Below are 22,927 nucleotides of genomic sequence, written 5' to 3'. Positions count from 1 at the left end.
TAGTTTACTGCTTCAGTGTTTGGGAGCCTATGAAAGATAGGGGAGCATCTAAAAAAATGTCAAAAGGCTATTTAAATAAATAAAGGCCCTTTACAAAACCATGATGTATTCCTAGAATTCATCTCTACCACCTACAGATGTACCCATATTATGTTAGCTCAGACACTAGATAAAGAAGTCAAACATTATCTTAATGAATACTTTTTCTATAGTCAATGTTTGAACATATATACCTTAGAAACTTGCTACTCATTTTCTTTAAAAAAACGTTTCATTATTGCAATCAAATGCTAGCTAAAACAATGAGAAGTCATTTTTTATCAAGCAAGTAAGAGTAAGAAGGAAAAAAATACTATAATAATTCTAAATGCTGGCTAAGGGGCTTCCGTGATGGTCCAGTAGCTAAGGATCCGCCATGCAGTGCAGAGGACACTGGTTGGATCCCTGGTCCAGGAAGATCCCACATGCCCAGGGGCAACTGAGACTGTGTGCCACAACTACTGAGCCCAGGCTGTGGAGCCTGTGAGTTGCAAATACGGAGCCTTCGCAGCACAACTACTGAAGCCTGAGCGCCCTGGAACCTGTGCTCCACAGCCAAAGAGCAGCCCCTTCTTACTGCAACTGGACAAAGTCCAAGCACAGGAAGGAAGACTCAGCACAGTCAAAAATAAATAAATGTGGCAAAGGTATAGTGAGAACTGATATGGATGTAAAACAGTACAATTTATACAGAATCTAAACATACATGAACTGTTTGATTACATCTTTCACTTCTTCTAGTCTGAGGAAATAATCAGAGACCAATGCAAGAGACATGGGTTCAGTCCCTGGGTTGGGAACATTCCCTGGAGTAGGAAGTGGCAACACACTCCAGTATTCTTTCCTGGAAAATTCCACAGACAGGGGAGCCTGATGGGCTACAGTCCACAGGGTCGCAAAGAGTCAGACATGACTGAGCTACTGAATACACATGCATGCTGAAAGGACTATAACTATTTATGCACCTCATGCACAGGAAAAAAAAGAAATGTCACATGTCAACAGTGATTACCTTGGGTAGTAAGATTATGAATGCTTTCAAATGCTTTTCTAAATTTTCTATAATGACAATGAAACAACTTTTAAAAAATTCTTTTAAAATAGTATCTTAAAAAAGATAGTTGTATTTATTCCTTAAGATAATTTATGAGAGGTGTTTAAAGATATGTTTATATTTAGCCTTTTGTTTCTCCTTTCAAGCAATAAGTATTCTTATTATTTCCCTAAAATACAATAAGTTCAAGGGATGAATTTAGGGTTTTTTTTTTTTTAATGCTTGTAACTAAAAATATAGCAAATTATGAGTTTTCCATATATTTTCTTAAAATCAGGGAAATCCAGACTAGTGTTTGGCTCTTCACAGAAAGAATAAAATAGTCTTACCTGTTTATTGAACTCCACGGCAGCCTTTTCTGACTCAAACATGATGGACCAGTTTTGTCTCTGGTCATCATAAAAGGTGCTATAGTTATTGGGCCGAACCTGGAGAAAGGAAAAATGTTGAGATAACTCAACAGCAGGCAGCACAGTGGATAAATGTAACTGCCTAAGCTCACGTAGAAGGGCCTTGCCTCAGGTGGACCCAAGGAGAGTTATCAGGGAACTTTCTTATTCCCTCCCATCCTCCACCAATCACCCCTTAGTCCACATTCCCAGAAGGCAGTCAAGAGACCTTTCCGAGAGGTTCTATTAAGATATTCACTTTGGGGAATTCCCTGACAAGCACAGCCAAAAAAAAAAAGATACCCACTTTTCCCACCAGGTATGCACAGACCCATCTGTCCTATAAACCAGTCCCAAAGGAGCTACTGATTCCAATAGGGAAAGCCTTACCATCAGCTCAAAGTTCAGATGAATCCTGGCAACAGTTACTGGCTGTTGTTGGCTGATATAAAGAAGAATACTATACTGTACTCAAGCAAAGACGGGCAGAAAAAAGAGAAGTTAAAGAACAATACAAAGATGTCAGGGGTCATGCTTCATGCAGGTATAAAACTCAAACCTCAGTTAACCCATTAAAGTTTAGAGTTTATCTTCTCACCGTCTACTTTAATCTCTTCTCATTTTGACCCTACTCTTTTAACTGTAATTAGCAATGTCTTTATTTTGTTGGTGTTTTTATTTGAATGAGGGGTGACTAAAGAGATAGGCAAATGGCCCACAGGTACATAAAAAAGATGTTCAACACCATTAGGCATTAAGGAAATACAAATCAAAACCACAATAAGGTACCAGTTCACACCTATTAGAATGGCTATTGTAGAAAAAGGAAAAAAATGAAGTGTCAGCAGGGTAGTGGAGAAACTGGAACCCTCATATATTGCTTATGGGAACGTAAAATGGTATATGCTGTAGACAGAGTTCAGCAGTTCCTCGAAAAGCTAAACAAGGAATTACCATTCAGTTCAGTTCAGCTCAGTCACTCAGTTGTGTCTGACTCTTTGCGACCCCATGAACCGCAGCATGCCAGGCCTCCCTGTCCATCACCAACTCCCGGAATCTACCCAAACCCATGTCCATTGAGTCGGTGATGCCATCCATCTCATCCTCTGTGGTCCCCTTCTCCTCCTGCCCTCAGTCTTTCCCAGCATCAGGGTCTTTTCAAATGAGTCAGCTCTTCGCATCAGGTGGCCAAAGGACTGGAGTTTCAGCTTCAACATCAGTCCTTCCAATGAACACCCAGGACTGATCTCCTTTAGGATGGACTGGTTGGATCTCCTTGCAGTCCAAGGGACTCTCAAGAGTCTTCTCCAACACCACAGTTCAAAAGCATCAATTCTTCGGCACACAGCTTTCTTTATAGTCCAACTCCCACATCCATGCATGACTACTGGAAAAACCACAGCTTTCACTAGATGGAACTTTGTTGACAAAGTAATGCCTCTGCTTTTTAATATGTTGTCTAGGTTGGTCATAACTTTCCTTCCAAGGACTAAGTGTCTTTTAATTTCATGGCCATATGACACAGCAATTTCCCTCCTAGTATACATGCAAAAGAACTGAAAAGAGGGACTAAAACATACACTTGTACATCAATGTTCACTGCACTGTTATTCACAATAGTCAAAAGGTGGAAACAACTAAGTGTCTAGCAGATAATGAACGGATAAATATTAAAAATGTGTTTTATATATATAATAAGATATTATTCAGCCATAAAAATAACCAATTTCTGATACATGCTACAACATGGATGAATCTTGAAAACATTTTGCTAAGTGAAATAAGCCAGACAAATATTTTATCATTCCACTTATACGAAATACCTAGAGTAGGCAAATTCATGATAGTGTGGGACAGGGAAGCCTGGCATGCTGCAGTCCATGGGGTCACAAAGAGTCAGATATGACTTAGTGACTGAACAACAACAGAAAGTAGATTAGGGGTTACCAGGGAATAACAGAAAGGGGATGGGGAGTTATTGCTTAAAGGTTACAGATTTTGTTTGGGGTGATGAAAAAAGTGGAAAGACTGATGATGGTTGCTCAATACTGTGAAAGCAATTTATGCAACTGAATTATATACTTAAAAATGATTAAAATGGCAAATTTTATGTCTCATACATATTTACAACACACACACACAGAAATTAAAATTCAACTCTAGAAGGGAGGGAGGGACTGACTACAGAAGCTCATATATAATCTTGTACTAGAAAAGACTTCCCTTATACTATGTGAGGCAGATACAGCAGGGACTGATCACCTCATGCCAATCAAATTATAGACTGAGCTGCTCAGTGAAGGATCACAGGTTATGAAGAGCTGGCTCACTTCTGGGCTGTCCCTATTCCTGAGCACTATCTATGAAGGCTTTTCATTGAGAGCTTGGATGGCCTCTGATTCTTTGGTCCTGAAGTTTTCTGCCCATCAGAGATTCTGAGCTGAGATTCTTTAGTCTCTTCCCCATGAAGTTCAAAATCTAGCAAATGTTTTGAGAGGAAAGTTGTTGCTTTCCAGCCCTAAGTTGGATTTTATCTCCTATGAACCAAAGGCAATCTTTCCTTCTGCTTTTCTGGTATAGTCCACGGACTTCCACACCACACCCCAATTCATCAAATGTCCCTTGGGGAAAAACCAATCTTGTGTTTGGAGCGTCTACAGTTTTCGCCAGTGTTTTTTCCCCAGCAGTCTCTGCTTGGGACACACTTGATGCTTAGTCTACTCCTAAGTATCAGCAAAGGTCTCAAGGCAAGGAAACACTCAGCTTATTGGCTCTTTCCTCTCAGAATTTTAATTCATCTACTCCTCATCATTTCCATAGCTCCCTAATGAATTTTAAAATACAATTTTTTCACTTTGTCTTTTTATACTGTTGCCTGCTACAACATAAGACATTCTATCTGGAAGTGAAGGGTGGTAAGGTCCCAATGCGCCTGTGCTAAGTCACTTTAGTCATGTCCAACTCTGTGCGACCCTACGGACTGGGTAGCCCATCAGGCTCCTCTGTCCATGGTATTCTCTAGGCAAGGATACTGGAGTGAGTTGCCATGCCCTCCTCCAGGGGATCTTCCCAAGCCAGCGATGGAGCTCACATCTTTTAAGTCTCCTGTATCAGCAGGTAGGTTCTCTACCAGTAGTGTCACCTGGGAAGCTCAAAGTCCCAATACCAGATTTTTAAATCCAAATGGCAATCTCTAATGAAGTAAAGAACTTAGATAATAATCAACAATGCCTGGTAACAGGGACTTGTCTGCTGGTCCAGTGGTTAAGACTGTACGCTCCCACTGCAGTCGGGGCAGGTTTGATCCCTGGTCAGGGGGCTAAGATCCCACATGCCTCCCAGTGGGTCCAAAAGAAAAAAACAATGGCTGCTAACATGATAAAATGAGAGACAATCAGACATTATATATCTCCCAATGGGAGAATGAGAGATTTAAGGAACACAGTAACAACTGCAATGCATGGACCTTATTAGGTTAAAAGTAACTGTTAAAAAGAAAAAAACAGATAATCAGGGAAATCTGAATACTAACTGGCAGTGTGCATAAGATCAAAGAATTACTGTGGGTTTTGTTTAGGAGTGATAATGGTTATGTTTTTTAGAATCTTTATCTTGTAGAGATATGTACTAAAATATTTCCAGCTAAAACTGTATGCTAGAGATTTATCCAAAATAATCTGAACAGGAGAATAGGAAGACAGGTTGGAGTTGAGATGAAAAAGATTAATAACTGTTAGACTTCAGTAATGGATATGTGGGTGTTTGTTATTCTAGTCCCACTGTTTTTACATGTGTTTTGCAAATTTCCAAAATTAAGCTTTTTGTTTTTCATATACAGGAGTGTTGTTCATTACTTTAGCTACCCTGAACAGGTAATCTTCTCTCTCAGTGTCTCAGAGTTTCTGAGGTATGTGGACTGCATGTTATCTGGACCTCTGAAATGCTATTGTTTCCTATGTGTATTTTAACAATGTTCAAAACCTTTTGGAGAAGAATTTGAAGCTAGATACAATCTACACTGGCCACCTGATGCAAAGAACTGACTCCTTTGAAAAGACCCTGATGCTGGGAAAGACTGAAGGCGGGAGGAGAAGGGGACGACAGACGATGAGATGGCTGGATGGCATCACCAACTCGATGGACATGAGTTAGAGTCAGCTCTAGGAGTTGGTGATGGACAGGGAGGCCTGGTGCACTGCAGTCCATGGGGTCATAAAATGACATGACTGAGCGACTGAACTGAATTGAACTGAACAATCTATACAAGGAAATCAGTCTCTGGGCTTCTAATCACATCTTTTTGACTCAAATCAGTATTTTGCTGTGTGATAAACTGCCCAACTCACCAAACTTTCAAAAAAGATAAACACACACACACACAAGATAAACAGTGGTCATACTCTAAGCATTGCTCATTACCTAACAAAAGAATGTCCCTGGTTACTGAATGACTCTAAGATTCTACAAATTCTTAAGCTAGATTCATATCACAAAGGTCAAACTTAAGGAATTTGAGTGGTTGAATTTGTTTTAATGCACAACAGTAAGCAAAATGTGACTATAAATATCATTATACACCTAACATTAAAAATTCACATTAAGTACAATCATTCTAATCCTCTGACTTGATATATAAGACAAGTCCCCATAAAAACCAGTTCACTGGTATGATTTGGGACACCTGAATATACATGAGACAAGGGGGCATTCTTACCTCTCTGGTTGTGTGATTTCCCAGGACTGCAGCACCAAATTTGCCCTGCTTTACATATTGACCATTTGTGCTACAGAAGTAAGAAAAACAGGTATTAACACTTCCTTCAAACAAGTAGAAACAGCTTTCAGACATTATATATCTCCCAATGGGAGAATGAAAGAGATTTAAGAAACACAGTAACCACCTGTAATGCATGGACTTTATTAGATTAAAAGTAACTGTTAAAAAGAATTCTAGAAGTGGGGAATCTAGGCATTCAGCCTCCAGAAAGGGACAGACAACAGTTTATAATTTAAAGCTCTGACACAACTTCTTTACTCTTTAAACATCTACTATTCAGGATCTTTTAGTGGAGTGGCTTTCTCTGAACTTTTAAAAAGGCTGCTGCTGAGGGTATAAGCACTTCCTAGAGGGAGTACACAAGGTACTGGCTCTTCAAAGTTCTGTGTGCAGAACTGCCCAACTGAAACATTAAAAGCATTACTAATACTTTGTCTATGGCAGGACTGAGTAGCCATTTTGCAACAGAGAGGCCTATTGTGAAAAGACAGGAGCTTATCCCGTGGCCCCAAGCAACTCCAGAAAGTGGTCCTTCTCAGCTACTTACTAACGATAGGCATGGACTGCTGTGGCAACCAACAATGTGGAAGTGCCTGTCGTGGTGGGCGCTGTTTTTGGTGTCCCCTGATTCCCTGATGAAGAGATGAAGGAGAAAACAAAAGTTGTCATTCATTTCTTGCTTGAAACTGATTTTTAACCATTAAAGTAGCTTCAAAATTCTTCTTTAACCTTAGAGTTGATGTTCTAATGCTTTTACAACCTTTGTCCTCATCTGATCCACCAAAGGGCCCCTATGGTTATGGCTGGGGATGAAGAAACTGAGCCTCTAGGCCCCAAGTACCTTACATGATGACAGTAGCAGCCTAGACTAGAACTCAGGATTCTGGCTCCATTTCAAACAAATTTGGGGGCTGGACAAGAAGCACTGTCTAGAAAGCAAGATCACATTCCATTACTTTCTTTTCTCCTTCCAATATTTTGACAGCGATAATTGGTAAAAATGAAGTTGTTTCCCCTTCCTTTACTTTCAGAGTTGAAAATTTTTGATATTGAGATTACATTCATAACTTTACTTTCGCAGTGGTAAAGCAAGACTAACATTTAAAAATAGTACATTTAGAGTAAATCATATATTCACACCCACCACAGGAACGCACTGATGGAATAGTGAGAACACAGGTGTGGACACAGCAGCTAAGGACTTATTTTCAAAAGAATCCTCATTTGATTCTTTTTGTTGTTGTTAAAAAACAAGACAACAGGCCCAAAATGGAATCACCGAGCCTAAGCTCCAATCCACTAAACAGAGATTCAACATAATCACCGTTTTGGCTCTTCAAGAAATGGAATCTTAAACCAATTAGGAATGATCTGATCAGTCACCAGATAGATAATGTGTGATAGGTCTCTACTATCTCCTAAAGCGAAGTGTTCATGGGGTCACGAAGAGTCGGACACGACTGAGCGACTGAATTGAACCGAACTGAAAGGAAAGTGACCTTGTAATAAGCAGCCCACTGTTTTGCCTAGCATGATACGAGAATCCCTTCTGCCTTGTTTCTGCTCCTTTCTGCCTGTAAGAGACTTTCATTTCATACAGCTCTTTATAGCCCCTATCTACTAGACTGGATGCTGCTCAACTCTAGAAAGCAAAGGAAAGGTAAGTGAAGTCGCTCAGTCGTGTCCGACTCTTTGCAACCCCATGGACTGTAGCCTACTGTAGATGCTCTGTCCATGGGATTTTTCCAGGCAAGAATACTGGAGTGGGTTGCCACTTCCTTCTCCAGGGGATCTTCCCGACCCAGGGATTGAACCCAGGTCTCCCACATTGCAGGCAGATGCTTTACCATCTGATGCCACTCAATTCATGAACTGCTGAATATAGCCAATAAGATCTTTAAAATTTAGTCAGTTAAATTTTATTAACAGTATTGACATATTTTTTTCTGTTTATATAGAGTACATGTACACTGTAGAAAACCTGGTAAATTCAGAAACACACAAAGAAAATAAAAACAATTTATAATCTCACCACGGAAACATAAACATCAATAGTATGATGTATTTATTCCTAGCCCTGTTTCTATACACATAAACTTGTCAGCTTTTTCATCTTTTTCAAAAACAACATTAATGATATGCTTTAGCAATTTCCTTTTCTCACTTAATATACACATTTCCTTATACTCTTCAAAAGAATCTCCAAAACAAACATAAAATACCACTAGCAGTATGAACATGCCAGCTTTGCATCCTTGCCAACAAGAGGAGACGAGCTTTCTAAATCTTTACCGATGGGATGGGGGGCATTAGGGAAAGGGGAATGCCATCTCACGGTTGTTTTCATTAGCATTTATTGATTATGGGGAAGCAGAAATTCAACATTTTCTATAGATTTGTATTGGCCATTTATTTTGTTTGATTTTGATAAATTGCCTATTTTAGATTGTTGGCTTATTTTCCTAGTCTGTGGTGTTCTTGTTCTCCTTATTATTCTGTAAAAACCGACAACAGTACTTTCCAGTTTTATGTATGTGATGCTACAGAATATAAAACTTCTCTCTGGAGAAGTAGTAAATGACCAAGAAAAAGAGGAACTCAGGCCGCAGTTAACACTGAGAAAAAAATTACTGTCTCCCAAGGCTCTCATCTCCCTACCTATCTATCATCCTGAAAATGGAAGGCTGTTCATGGATTTGCTAGAGGGATAAGCGAGTCAGATGTCACAATCATGGGATCTTCTCATTGGCTAAGCATTTCTTCCTCTCTGAAATCAGAATTGTACAGATTCTTTAATTCCCTGCTCATAAGGACTGCTTTTAATATGTGATTTGAAATCTTTTTCTCCTGCAAAGTCTTTCACTTTCCTTTGAAAACATTTTCTCTCTTAAATTTTTAGTTTAAAAATGTCCTCTTACCAGCCTCCTATTTCTCTTAAGGCGTAACCTGTTGTGTGTATTCACACTGTGTTCCTTCTTGTTTAGCCTTCATTTCTGAAATAATTTTTCTGATATCTCTAATTCTTGCCTGAGTCCTGTCACCTACTTCTGGGATTTTAAAATTCTCAATTTATGGTCCCATTTCATGTTTTTATGTTATTTTCTTAATGGTAATAGGTGGCTGCAGTTTTGATCTAGTCGTTAAGAAACATTCTCACAGAATAGAGCTCATGTTGTAGGGACATTATTCTGCTCCTTGCTCTTGCAATAACTTTGCGTGGAGTTTGATACTTTTCTATTGTTTATTTTTATGTGAAATTTGCTTTTCTGAACTTTTAGACAAAGGCATGGTTCAGGGTGGCTTTCCTAACTTCATGGAACTCACTCCTCTGCTGTGAGGATTCAAAACAGCAGGGGGGCTTCTGCCTGCTTCCTGATTCTGTTCTAGCCCTACTTTAATCTAAATCTTCTCTCCTTTTCCTTTTTTTAATGTATTTATTTGGCTGTACTGGGTCATAGTTGCTGCACTTGGGATCTTTAGTTGCAGCCTGTGGGATCCAGTTCCCTGAGCAGGGATCTAACCTGGGCCCTCGGCAGGACAGCACCAGGTCTTAGCCACTGGACCACCAGGGAAGTCCCTAACCTTCACTTCTAATATCCTTAACCTCCTCAATTTTGATTCCATTCCCAGCAGGTTCTTCTTGGGGTGGGGACCTCTCTGAGAAGGTCATCAGAGAGGGTGAGTCTCACAAGTTCATAGAAGCAAGAATGCTCCAGTTCTTCTAGTCCCCATCATCAACCCCTTGTACTCAGCCAATTAAAACAGGCAAAATGCTTTGCAGTTCCAGCTTGACCTGCAGTATTTCTCATGAACACCTGTTGGCTACTTTGGGGTTCTCCCACTCTCAGAGGCAGATATTATTCCATTGCTTCCTGGTTTTCTCCCACACAAATGTTGATACCATGCAAGTTGTGTCCATACCTGCTTATACTTGGGAGGTTCATGAAGATCCTTTTTCAACTGGTTTTATTGTAAGTATTATCCATAAGTTTGTCTATTTTATCTAGTTTCTCTGTTTCCATAGATCTATGAAGAGATTCAAGAGCTATGCTGCAGCCACCTCCTTCTCTACAAATAACTTGCTACATAAATATCCCTTGAACAGAGAGCATCTCCTGTATTACTAATTTTTATTTTATTTGTGAATGCCTACATAAGACAATATAGTTAATCTTTCATTTTAAAAACCTCTATAATCCCCTCTTTAAAAGTATAATGAATTCATAGTTGTTGTTTTCTAATTTAAAAAAACCAAGTTACTTCACTGGGTAGGGACTGAGGGTATTTGTTTTTATCCACATCCATTAACTCAATCACCATAAAACTGAGTCACAAGTACACTGCTAATGAAAAGATATGCCAGAGGAAATGTAAAAAGCACAGCCTACTAGAAATCTGGCCAGATTATGGCTTGGAGAATAGGACCCACAATCCACGACAAAGCTGTCAAAAGTGACAGGTAAGACTTAGAGCAGGGGTCTGCAAACACTGTACGTAAACAGCCGAACAGTGACTATTTTGGACTACAGGCCATACAGTGTTTGCTGCAAGGGTTCAACTCTAAATATCCTAACAGCACCCTGAGTGTCAGCACTGTGCCTAGCACATAAAAGACACTCAATACTTCCCTCCTTCATCCAACACAAATTTAATGTAATGTCTCTTACCACTTGTTCTGCTCTGGGCTATTTCTTTCTTTTTTAAAAAATATTTTAACGTCAACTTTTGTTTGCTAATTTATTCACTTGTTTGTTTTTGGCCACACTGGGTCTTCATTGCTATCCGTGGGCTTTTTCCAGTTGCGGTGAGCGGGCTCCTCACACCCACCTCGCGGTGGCTTCTCTTGCTGCGGAGCACGGGCTCTAGGCACGCAGGCTTCCGCAGTTGCAGCACACAGGCTCAGCAGCTGCGTGCGGGGGCTTAGTTGCTCTGCCGCATGTGGGATCTTCCCAGACCCGGGATCGAACCCGTGTCCCTCGCGTTGGCAAGCGGCCTCGTATCCATCACTGGGCCAGCAGGGAAGTTCCTGGGCTGTGTCTTATCAGTCCCTCACTCCCCTTCAGACTCTCACACAAATACGGCAAAGCGCAGAGGAGGGCAGAAAAGTTTCACTCCTCTTCAGACTCTCACACAAATACGGCAAAGCGCAGAGGAGGGCAGAAGAGTTTTGGAGTAAGTCAGATCAGGGTTCAAATTCCAATTCTCTCACTTACTGCTTGTGACCTTAACTATGCCCCTAAACCTCACTGAGCCTCTAAAATGGTGGCAGTCTCACCTATTTCACAGAATTGTTAAATCAGACAATCCAAGTAAAGCGCCTGAGACCAGACATGTGGCAGGCATTTTAAAAATACTGGACTCTTCTTTTCTCTTTTTATTCAACAAATTTTCATTCATTATTTCTTGTGTTCATCATGATGAAAGGTACAGGTGATACAGCATTGAGCATCACTGTCTAGTTGGGAAAAATTCACTGTCAGCACATATCTAACCCATCCAGGTGAAGGATGTGAAAGGCAGCTCTTCCTTCTTGCCAAAACATTGGACAGTGCCTACTTAGAGTGTCTTGGGCAAAGTTTTGGAGAATGGTTTCCACGTGGGGCAGAAGGGCTTGCCTGTGACCTTCCTTCATCAGATTCTAAAAATGAGCATACCACCTAGCTGCCAGAATTCAGAATCTGAGAGCTCAGAGCAGTATGTACCTCACTGGTGGTGAGACTGGCCAAACCGATCAAGGATGGATGACCTGGCATGTCACCTTTGGAAGGCTGTTTATTGTTCCAACTAGCCTGTCAGAGGTCAATCCTAACCTCTTAACTTACCGGTTGGTGCTGTTCCCTGGCCTTTCTTGGGTTGCTTTGGAGCTGTGTACTGGAAGAATTCATTTCCATGGCCAGCAGCTGCTTGATCCAGTCCAAAAAGAGAAGCCAATCTGGTACTGTTGCAGAAAATGAAAATGATGTTTCGTTTGACATATTTCAAACCTGGGATTATTACAAATGCTGCTCATGCTCCACCCTTGAACAAATCCCTCCTCGACTGTATATCCCACCACTTGTTATCAGAAGCAGCAGCTAAGTATGTTTGAAATCAAGACTGTATTTCTGGTCTGAGCAGCACCAAGTGGCCTCGCCCATCCACAGGACTTTGGTCAAGGTGTCTCTTTCTTCTGGACCTCCGTTTCTTCATCTGTAAATTAAGGGGATTAGTCCAGGTGTCCTCTTCAAACTGTACATTCTTACCTTTAGCAAGTCATAGTTTCCTATTTTTTGCTAGTTTATTACTCTGAAGTAAAATTATATTACAGGGAATTCCTGGTGGTACAGTGGTTAGGGCTCTGAGCTTTCAAAAAAAAAAAGAAAGAAAGAAAAAGAATATTGTCACCTTTAAAAAAAACAACTGTATTATAAGCTTACTCCATCAAACATAATCCCATCTATGATTCCATCCTTCATGGCAGAATCATTCTTTTACCATCCCTTATGATGCATCTTATGCCCCAGCTATTCCACTGAAACTGCTCTTACTAAAGTCACCAACAATCTCTTTGTTAATAAACAGCTTGTCTTTATCTTATTTGGCTTTCATGCTGCCTTTTTACACTGTCAACTAATTTGTTCTTCTTTAAACAAACTCTTCTTTTGACTTCTGTGGGAATATCTGCAAGGGTGGGAAGAGGGGCTGGCCCAAATAAGAGGTCAATAAACGTTAATGGGATCGCTCTCTTATTGTCTTTCCATCTCTCCGGCTCATTTAACTCCTTGGTCTCTTCTACCACTGTCCAACCTTTAAGCATCCATGCTCCAAGATTCATTCTCTCCTTTGGCAATCGAATTTATTTACCTTGATATCAGTGCTATCCAAATGCTGATGATGCTCAAATCAGTATTTCTAGCACAGAATCTCTTCTGAATGCAGACAACACAGAATTCCACAGGGAGCACAAATGCAACACGTCCAAACCAAAACCTGTATCTCCCAGTGTCCACTGCCCCATCAAACCTGTATTCCCTCTTGTGCTTCTTCTCCCTGAATGACATTTTGGGTCAGGGTCCTCAAGACTACCTTTAGGCTCAGTGACTTGCTAGAAGGACTTGCTGGGCTTAACACATAGTTATAGCATAATATATATAATATGATACTCAGGGCTGAGGTCTATTAAAAGGATACACAGCAAAATCAGCAAAGGGAAAAGGTGCACTGGAGCAAAGTCCAGAGGAAACCAGGAACAAACTTCCAAGAGTCCTCTCCCAATGGAGTGATACAGGACATGTTAAATTCCTCCACCAATAAGTTATAATAACGTGTGAGTGTGGTCTGTCAGGAAAGCTCATTAGACATTCAGTGCCCAAGGTTTTTTATTGTGGGCTAGTCACACAGAAGGCACTTCCCTGTGGCTCAGTGATAAAGAATCTGCCTGCTAACAGAATAGACAGAGGTTTGATCCCTAGGTTGGGAAGATGCCCTGGAGAAGGAAATGGCAACCCATTCCAATATTCTTATCTGGGAAATTCCAAGGCCAGAGGAGCCTGGTGGGCTACAGTCCATGGGGTTGTAAAGGCTGGACACAACTTAGCGACTAGAGAGCCAACAGTCACATAGAAACCTTCTAAAATGTACCAAGATTCTAGACTCTCAGTGTTGGCAATTATGAATAAAGCTGCTAGAAACATTAAAAAAAAAAAAAATCTAGACTCCCAGAAGAAAGACAGTTCAGTTCAGTCGCTCAGTCGACTCTTTGTGACCCCATGATTCACAGCACAGCAGGCCTCCCTGTCCATCACCAACTCCCGGAGGCTACCCAAACCCATGTCCATCAAGTCAGTGATGCCATCCAGCCATCTCATCCTCTGTTGTCCCCTTCTCCTCCTGCCCCCAATCCTTCCTAGCAGTAGGGTCTTTTCCAATGAGTCAACTCTTCACATGAGGTGGCCAAAGTATTGGAGTTTCAGCTTCAACATAAGTCCTTCCAATAAACACCCAGGACCGATCTCCTTTAGGATGGACTGGTTGGATCTTCTTGCAGTCTAAGGCACTCTCAAGAAGAAGGACAAGGTTCAGTATAAACCATATCATTTGCACAAACAGTTGAGGCACAGTAAGCTGGTCTTATCATTTGTGGAAAGCTTTATATCACTGTGGCGAACTGTCAATCAAGTTCCCAGCTGCCAGCAAAGGGTCAACCTTGTAAGCAGGACTTTCTAAGGATAACAGTCTCAGGTTCAAATGCAGGCTAGAGTTACAAATGCAGGCTAGGGTTACACGGTGGAACTTCTAATTTCTCATATAAGGCACAATCTTTCTAATCTCCAGTCTTTGGATATGCTATTCTCTCTGCCTGAAACATTCTTCCCCTGGAAGCTGCTCCCTAATCTCGAAGAGTAGGTTAGCTGATCTTCCTACAGGCTTCCAGAGAACTCTGCACTTCATTCATTCAAGAAATACGCACCATACCCTATGTTAAGTGCTACATATACACCAGTGAGCAAAACTGGGTTCTGTTTTCAAGTAGCTTATATACTGTAACAACAGAATTAGATACACACTATATAACTGTAACCTATAACATGAGATATATAGCAAGTGGCGGCTATATGGAGTACAACATAGAGATCAATAAAAGTTATTCAGCCGTTTATCATCTAACATGGTAATCGATTATTTATTATGATCACTACTTGACTATATGGGCTTCCCTGGTGGCTCAGCTGGTAAAGAATCCGCCTGCAATGCGGGAGACTTGGGTTCGATCCCTGGGTTGGGATGATCCCCTGGAGAAGGGAACAGCTACCCACTCCAGTATTTTGGCCTGGAGAATTCCGTGGACTGTATAGTTCATGGGCTCGCAAAGAGTCGGACACGACTGAGCGATTTTCACTTCACTTGACTGGGTTTCCTAGGTGGCTCAGTGGTAACGAATCCTGCATTGCAGGAGAAGGAAATGGCTACCCACTCCAGTATTCTTGCCTGGGAAATCCCATGGACAGAGAAGCCTGGCAGGCTACAGTCCTTGGGGTCGCAGAAGAGTCCAACATAACTCAGCAACTAAACAACAAACTTGACTATATTTTCCTTATGGTCTGGTATATAACAGGCTCAATAAGTGAACTCAAAGTCTAATATAGCTCTGAACTCCACTTCTCCAAAGCCATCTTTAGTTTGCTGCTGCTGCTAAGTTGCTTCAGTCGTGTCCGACTCTGTGCAACCCATAGATGGCAGCCCACCAGGCTTCCCGTCCCTGGGATTCTCCAGGCAAGAACACTGGAGTGGGTTGCCATTCCCTTCTCCAATGCATGAAAGTGAAAAGTGAAAGTGAAGTTGCTCAGTCGTGTCCGACTCTAGCGACCCCATGGACTGCAGCCTACCAGGCTCCTTCGTCCATGGGATTTTCCAGGCAAAAGTAGGTAAATATTGAAGCTTCCCAACAACTTTTTTTGGCTATTTCCCATGGATAATTTTAACGTATAATACATACTAGATTTTACAAAATAAATTTAATATGATTTTAAACTAATACCTTGTTTTCTCAAGGTAGTGAGTATACTGTGAGTTTCCTGTAAATAGGGCCAGCAATGTCTACTTTAATGGACTAAGAGGTTTCAATGAGATTACAAACAGAGACAGCAGTGCTGGCCTACTCCACATTAAGATATCAACAAATGCTAATGAAATTTCAAGAAGACCAAGAGATCTCCTTTCACCTAGGGCAATCAGAGCAGGTTTCCTAAAAGAATTTTAAGATTCTAGGAGAGTTGAGCAATGCCTTTAACTTTGTGAAAAATTTGCAAAGCTTAAAACCTTGTTAAGATTAACAGATTATGCACAAATCATGAATGTCCTTGTTAGCTTCAGTACTGAATTTACTGTTCTAATTTTGCAGATTTTTTTTTCAACAGAAAGACAAAAGTATTATAGGTAAACTCTGCTCCACAGATGCCCTAAAGGCCAGCCAACTAATGACTGCAAGTCAATCCAAAAGTCAGGTCAACCCCATTACCTTTCAGATTAAAGCTATTTTCTATTAATTTTTAAAATGAACTCTACACAGACCAAAGGCACAGGTTTTTTCTAAATTATTACATTTTCTACTTCTAAAGGAAAGTGATGTCGCTCAGTCGTGTCCGACTCTTTGCGACCCCATGGACTGCAGCCTACCAGGCTCCTCCGTCCATGGGATTTTCCAGGCAATAGTACTGGAGTGGAGTGCCATTTCCTTCTCCAGTGGATCTTCCTGACCCAGGGATGAAACCCAGGTCTCCTGCATTGTAGACAGACACTTTACCGTCTGAGCCACCAGGGAAGTCCCAAATGTACACATCCCCCTAATGACTTTAGCAAGAATGAGTTTGCTAACTCTGGACTTTAGTCTCTAACTTTATAATTCATAGCAAAAGTCATTACAGCATTAATCACAAAGTAAATGCTAGCCAATGCATTTAGGTATCAAAGTCCTTATCTAACCTTAGTTTTATATTCCTTTTCTTTTCTCATTCAAAACAGAAATATACACATTTAGGATCTATCAATATATTTTAATAAATTGGGATTCTTTTTGTTGTTAAAGTACTTCTTTTCCAAACTGTTGTATCAAACATTTACTTCTATTATAATAAGAAGGCACAAGGGTAGTCAGGCATATGAAATCTGCTTGCCTGATTTCAAATCCAGGTTTTTCTACTTTTTAGCTGTTTGACCATGAGCAACCTACCTCTCTGAGCCTTATTTGCAAAATGAGAATAATGGTAAAAACTGCTTCAGAGAGTAGTAGAGAGAAATTAATATGATATTGGATATGTCATACTTAGTATAGTACCTGACACAGAGTAAGTACACAATATGTTTTATACACAGGTGTACACATCCTATTACCTTAAAAATACCAATTCAACTCAGATACCCCTAGAAGGAAGAAAGCATGCTTGATTGATGCACAAGCTGACCTGGAACCTTGAACTGACATCAGCATAAATACAAAGCTACAAGACTGGCAAAAGTCTCAAAGATCACCGAGAACAACCCCATTATTTAACAGATTGGGGTATGGAGAACCAAGGATGGGAAGTGAGTGACTTCAAAGTCACATTCCTAACTGGGAGCAGAATCAACTTCAGAATCGAGGCTTTTCCATATCTTTTATAGAACTTAAAGATGCTTTCTGATGATCAGTTCTAAATTTCCTTTTTCTACCTCTACAATGGGGATTTATCAATACTATGCTAATCAGATTTGTCTACATATAACTTTTACATAATCTAAAACACAAGCATATATATTACTGGCCCCCTAAAAATGCTTTTAAATTATTATTACTGGACTGTTTCATTCCATTATTAACTGGAAGTTTCCTAGTGGCAGAACTGTGCCTTATTCCTATCTTTGTCAGCTGAAGCCAAGTACCATACACCTGGTAGACATTCACATATTTCTTCATTTCAGTCTCAAAGTGGAGAAAGGGCCAAGACCGACCCCCCACCCCCACCAAAAAAAAAAGCATCCTGATTATTACTTTACTACTTCTAGGTTAACCATGGACCAAGAGGACTGAAAAATTGGAACACAAATTATTAATCATCTAGACAGCCATCCTAGGTACCAATACTCCCACTTCTTTTAGGCTTGACTATCTTAAATAGAATCAAGTAAGTCACACATTTAAGTCATGCATGCATGTGTTAATTGCTCATTCATGTCCAACTCTTTTCAACCTCATGGACTGCTGCCCGCCAGGCTTCTCTGCCCACGGGATTCTCCAAGCAAGAATACTGGAGTGGATTGCCATTCCCTTCTCCAGAGGGTCTTCCCAACCCAGGGACCAAACTCTGATCTCCTTCATTACAGGTAGATTTTTTACCATTTGAGCTACAGGAAAGTCAAGATACTGTCAACTACAAACTGGCTCTTGCCAAGAGTATTGCCAGAGTCAACAACAAGGGCATTTGCCAGCTGCCTCTGTGGAGATTGAACCCTGTGCTGCTGCAGCTGTTGACCTTCACAGGCCCTGAGGGAGTTCAGGAGTGAGGCTCTCTGTGCTCCAGGATATCTGGTGGGACAGGTCTTTAGATAGTTGGGTATTCTCAGGAACTGATTTCATGATCCCAATCCTATCATCTCTTCATATCTAGAAAAGCACTAAATCCCTTCATGATGATATCAGATCCTTTCAACTATCAGAAAACCTCTTGTAAAGTAAGCTTTATTGCACTGAACTCCCCCTTCACCAAAATCTTATATGTTGACCTTCCCTGAGTGCCTCTTTTGAGCAGTCTCTCAGAGCTATCTGAGGTGCTGCCTCTCAGGCTGCAGTCCTCATTTTGCCCCAAATAAAACTTAACTCGCAACTCTCACGTTGTGCATCTTTTTTAGTGGAGAATACTTACAAATATAAGTAATATACAAGAGGAACTGAAAAGCAGCCGCAGTGCTCACTGTCATATGTTCTACTTCCTTACAGGGAATCAGAATAGGAATAGCTGAATCAGGAAATGCTGGTGAAACTTTCTGTATTCTCAAACTTAAACTTAAAAGTTCTCTGTATACCTTTATTTACTAAGACTTTTTTCATTCAATTAGCTGTTGTCTGTGTTTAGGGGCGGAGTCTCATGCCTATGACTAGCTTCTCAAGTCCTTGAAAAGCCTGCACAGGAAAGCAGCATAGCTGAGCCACCAAGAACTTATCTCAGGCCAGGAACCTGGGGAAGAGCACATGACCGTTATTATCTATTCAGAAATTTTCAGCCAGCAGTGTTTGTTGCATCAAAGTTGGAAGCCCTAAACTCTACTTAATATTCTAATTTAATAACCTATATGGGAAAAGAATCTGAACAACATTGCCAATCAACTATACTCTAATATAAAATAAAAATTAAATTAAAAAAAAGTTGGGAACCCTAACATTCATTTAAATCTATATGGGAAAAGAATCTGAACAACACTGCCAATCAACTATACTCCAATATAAAATAAAAACTAAATTTAAAAGAAGTTGGGAACCCTAACATTCATTTAAACTTCCCTCCAACACTTTGACCTAGTGAAGAATGTGAATCTAAAGCATACTTCGTCAACTTTCAAAAGGTACAGCCATTTGAAAAACAGGTTGTTAAGAAAAAAACATTCATCCAAATGGCTGACTACACAGTCAACAGCAACAGGCTGGATGTGTGGAAATATTAGTGAATGCTTTGGGTGGAGTAGGAATAAAAAGGAACCAAAGATTGCTTAACTCTGAAATAACTGAGCAACCAAAAGAACTCAAGATGAAACTAAGTGGATGCAGGCCATCCAAAGTGAGGGCAGGGGTGGAACAGGGCAGTGAGGATGAAAAGAGAACTTAGGATGGCTAATATAGAACTAGTCACTGTGCAAGTCAAAAGATCCTATTTAAGAGCAAAACAGAGCCAGTGCCATTTTATGTCAACTGAACTCTCCACCAGGGCTAGAAGCAATCTGAGAGCTCACAGAGAAGCTTAATCATCTCTGTAACCTCTAAGCATTTAGTAGGATAAGGATTGTAGGATTGTATACTGGTGTTTGCCTCATTCTTGGGTACCTTCTTAAATTGGTTAAACAGGTGGTCAAAGAAAGTGAAAGTGAAAGTCTCTCAGTCCCCGGGGAGACTCTATACAGTCCATGGAATTCTCCAGGCCAGAACTGGTTAAACAGATGTTCAAAGAAAGGCTCTGCAAACATCAGAATTTGGCAGTTCACAAGTCTGAAGGCAGTCAAGCTGTCTACCGACACATCACAAGGGAAAAGGTTAAAATGATTACTGGAAGAGACAAGGCCCTGCCTCTTGAAGACCTGTACCCCAGACTGGTGTGTGTGTGTGTTATATATATATATATATATATATATATATATTGATTGACTGGGGCAGGGGACAGCAGTTGCAGTTTCTTACATGGGCTCTAAGCTTTAGAGAGCAATTTCACAGTTATCGTTCACTCGGTAGGCACCTCCTAGAGCAGTCACTATGTGCCAGGTACTGTGCTGAGCGCTCGACAGCAGGAACAGACTGAACAGTCCATGTCCTATTAGGGCTTTATAATCTAGTAGGTTCGGTATGCAAAGATAAAGGTAAACACACCTAGTTGTGGGGATAAGAAAGAGAATGCAATTTATTCTGCCTGGGGCCGTGGGAGAAGGGAAAGCACCGAAAAGGTGACATCCGAGCTAGGCCTTGAAGGATGCTGAAGCTGACCCACCAGGGCCAATTCTGAAGGGTCAACGTCTTGTCCACGGAGCAGAGAAAGCCTCATATCGGCACCGGTGGACTCAAAAATTCTTAGGTATTTTTATCAACAATTATACCCATTTCACAGAAGGACAAACTGACCCGGAAAGCAAAAGTTCCAACCCTATGGTCATACTGTGCTTCAGGAGAGATGCCAGGTCCAGAATCCGGGTGGACAAACTCAGCACAGTTTCAGTTCTGCCCAGATTCTGGAACCTGTACAGCACCGGAATGTGGCAAGGGTCTCGGGACCCGGAAGTTGGGAAGAGGTCTGAAAAGAGAGCGACCCCCTCCAACCGATCCGCCAGGCTCTCAGCCACGTTCTCTTGCCCTACGCTTCTGCACTCACCCGCCGCTAGGCGAGAGGAAGTCGATATCGTCTTCGTCGCCCGCACCGAACATCGCGCCGCCTTTCGCCCAGCTTCGGGGAGGAAGTCGGAGCGTTTCCAGAGACTTTCAACGCTGACGTCGTAAAATGCCGCGGCAGCGTGCTGCTTTCCGGCAAGACGAACTCTCGCATGGTTATTGGGCCGGGAGGAGACTAGGCTCTGGAGAAGGTGGAGCAAAGGCAAATAAGAGGACCTGGCGGGCGAGGCCTGATGAGTGACGTAAGCTTCTCCAGCCCTCAGAGGCGGTGAGAACGGCAGGCGCTCCGAAACTCTGGGCGGCGATTGGCCAGCGAGTCAGGGGGCGGGGTAAGGGCGGGAATTGACGCTTCGGTGGCGGTCTCGGACACGTCGCGAGGGTCAGAAGTGGAGGGGCTTCTGAAGAGTCCTGGAGGTGTGACGGATTAAGGATCTGAGAGAGAGGCACTGGTGGCGGGACTCGATCTGGAAAGGTAAGGCCTCTTCTGCCCCTCTCGCAACCCGGGCACGAACACAGTCCTTTCTTCTCCGGGACAGGGACCTCCACGCCACTCTTCTCTGCTCCGCGAAAGGAGAAAGGGCCCGGGACCGGAGGTCTGGAGACCTGAGCTTTCGGCCCAGCCCCCATTGGGACATAACTGGAGTGACCTTGGGTCAGGGTGTTGCGTGCCTCCGTTTCCCTGTGTATAAAACCAGTCTGATCCCCCGGCCGCTTGTTCCCTGTGGCCGCCCTCGCTATTTGTTCAACGAGCTGTTTGTCCAGTGCTTCAGTGTGCTGGCTGGTCAAGAAGCTTTAAGACCTCAGAGGTCATCCAATTCAATCCCAGTCTTCTCGTAATCCCAGACTTCACAAATATGGAAAGACAGGAACTCAGCACTTGGATGACTAGTCCGAGGTCACACAGAGTAAAGGGCTGACTGAGGGTGGATCCCTGGTTTCTTGATTAGGGACTGAGCGAACTGCCTGGTCAACAAGAATGGTATCAACCCTTAAGTACTGTGTACTCTCACAGAGTGGGGATACCTCCGGAGAGAAGTTCCTTCCCTAGTGTCCACCTTCGCAGGTGAGGAGCAGGAGAGCTGGGATGTTCTGGGGGCGGGTGATGGAGAGGGGGAAACTTCAGAAGCTGAAAATCCCTGGCCCCAACCTTGGCCTGGGTTTTGCTTAATCTTCTTGCCACAAACCTAAGTAAACATCATTTGTTGTCGACTTCTCTGCAGTTTGTATCCTCTCTGATATAAGCATTTCTTTGGTTAACCTGGTGTCATTTTTGGAACAATTTCTGGGTAGGCCTAACTTAACCGAAGGAGGTGTGGATAAGCAGATTATGTCCCACCTTAGCTTCTTTACACAGATCTCAATCATATTAGGACAACATGTGTCCCTTACCTGAAAGTTTTAATCTGTTAGCATGAATGTGGAGTGAAATGGTTGGTAACTCCTTCCCAGAGTTTTAATGCCTCTTAGCACTTAGCTTGTTCTGCTTTTTATTATAGTTTGTGTGCCTCTATTAAATAGTAAACTCCTCAAGGACGGTGACGGTTTTATTCATCTTGGTGTCTCCTGCGTCGCCGAGCACTGTGCCCTCTTGCCTGTAATGGATTCTCATTTACTCTTTGTTAGACTGAGTAGTGTAATTCAGCCTTGTTTCCTTATTCCTTAATTTACTCTCTTAGCATATTTTTTTCCCATGTGACCCAGAGAGCCTAGCAATGGCTCTTGCCTTGTCTAAGAAGCTTGCAGAAAGATAAAAGTGCTGTACTAGCTGTGAACTGTCTGGGTAGCTTAGTCTCTTGTCAGTTGAAGATGACTTTAATGTTGTTTAAAGCTCTAGGGAAGGGGGAAAAAGAGGAATGGGATAGCTAGAAATATTATACGTAGGTCTAATTTTTGTTCGTAAAGATTCCTCTGTTAAATGGAGGGACAGGACTGTTGTCTGCTTCCTGTGTTTATTTTACAGATTAAGATGGTTAAAGCCGTGAAGGCTGACAGTGTTAAAGCAATGATGCAACTGGAGTCTAAGCACTGGAACTGGAATGCTTTGTGGTAGCTGTGTTTTGAATGTGAGC

The 22,927-nt window shown here is 41.7% G+C and overlaps 2 protein-coding genes across 4 annotated transcripts in view; one reads left to right on the top strand and one right to left on the bottom strand.

Annotated features, from left to right (window-relative positions):
* Nucleotides 1-20,997, bottom strand: part of FKBP15 (FKBP prolyl isomerase family member 15) — a 57,198-nt gene extending 36,201 nt beyond the window's left edge. Inside the window, exons 1-6 of the mRNA XM_005902485.3 lie at nucleotides 20,842-20,997; nucleotides 12,082-12,197; nucleotides 6,807-6,891; nucleotides 6,197-6,266; nucleotides 1,873-1,947; nucleotides 1,423-1,521 (exon numbers count right to left, since the gene is read on the bottom strand). Of these exons, the coding sequence (XP_005902547.2) occupies nucleotides 1,423-1,521; nucleotides 1,873-1,947; nucleotides 6,197-6,266; nucleotides 6,807-6,891; nucleotides 12,082-12,197; nucleotides 20,842-20,894 (498 nt within the window). The 5' untranslated portion in view covers nucleotides 20,895-20,997. The remainder of the gene's footprint in view (nucleotides 1-1,422; nucleotides 1,522-1,872; nucleotides 1,948-6,196; nucleotides 6,267-6,806; nucleotides 6,892-12,081; nucleotides 12,198-20,841) is intronic.
* A 176-nt stretch (nucleotides 20,998-21,173) lies between these two features.
* SLC31A1 (solute carrier family 31 member 1) overlaps nucleotides 21,174-22,927 on the top strand; it is a 34,257-nt gene continuing 32,503 nt past the window's right edge. The window contains exon 1 of one of the 3 annotated variants that reach the window (XM_005902484.3): nucleotides 21,174-21,330. The gene's annotated coding sequence lies outside the window, so the exon portion shown is untranslated. Of the gene's footprint in view, nucleotides 21,331-21,789; nucleotides 21,922-22,927 lie in introns of those variants that run through there. The other 2 variants (XM_070375080.1, XM_070375082.1) reach the window with 2 other exon arrangements.

This window comes from Bos mutus, chromosome 8, assembly GCF_027580195.1.
Source record: "Bos mutus isolate GX-2022 chromosome 8, NWIPB_WYAK_1.1, whole genome shotgun sequence".
Lineage (NCBI taxonomy): Eukaryota > Metazoa > Chordata > Mammalia > Artiodactyla > Bovidae > Bos > Bos mutus.
This window is presented reverse-complemented; position numbering and strand designations above follow the sequence as displayed.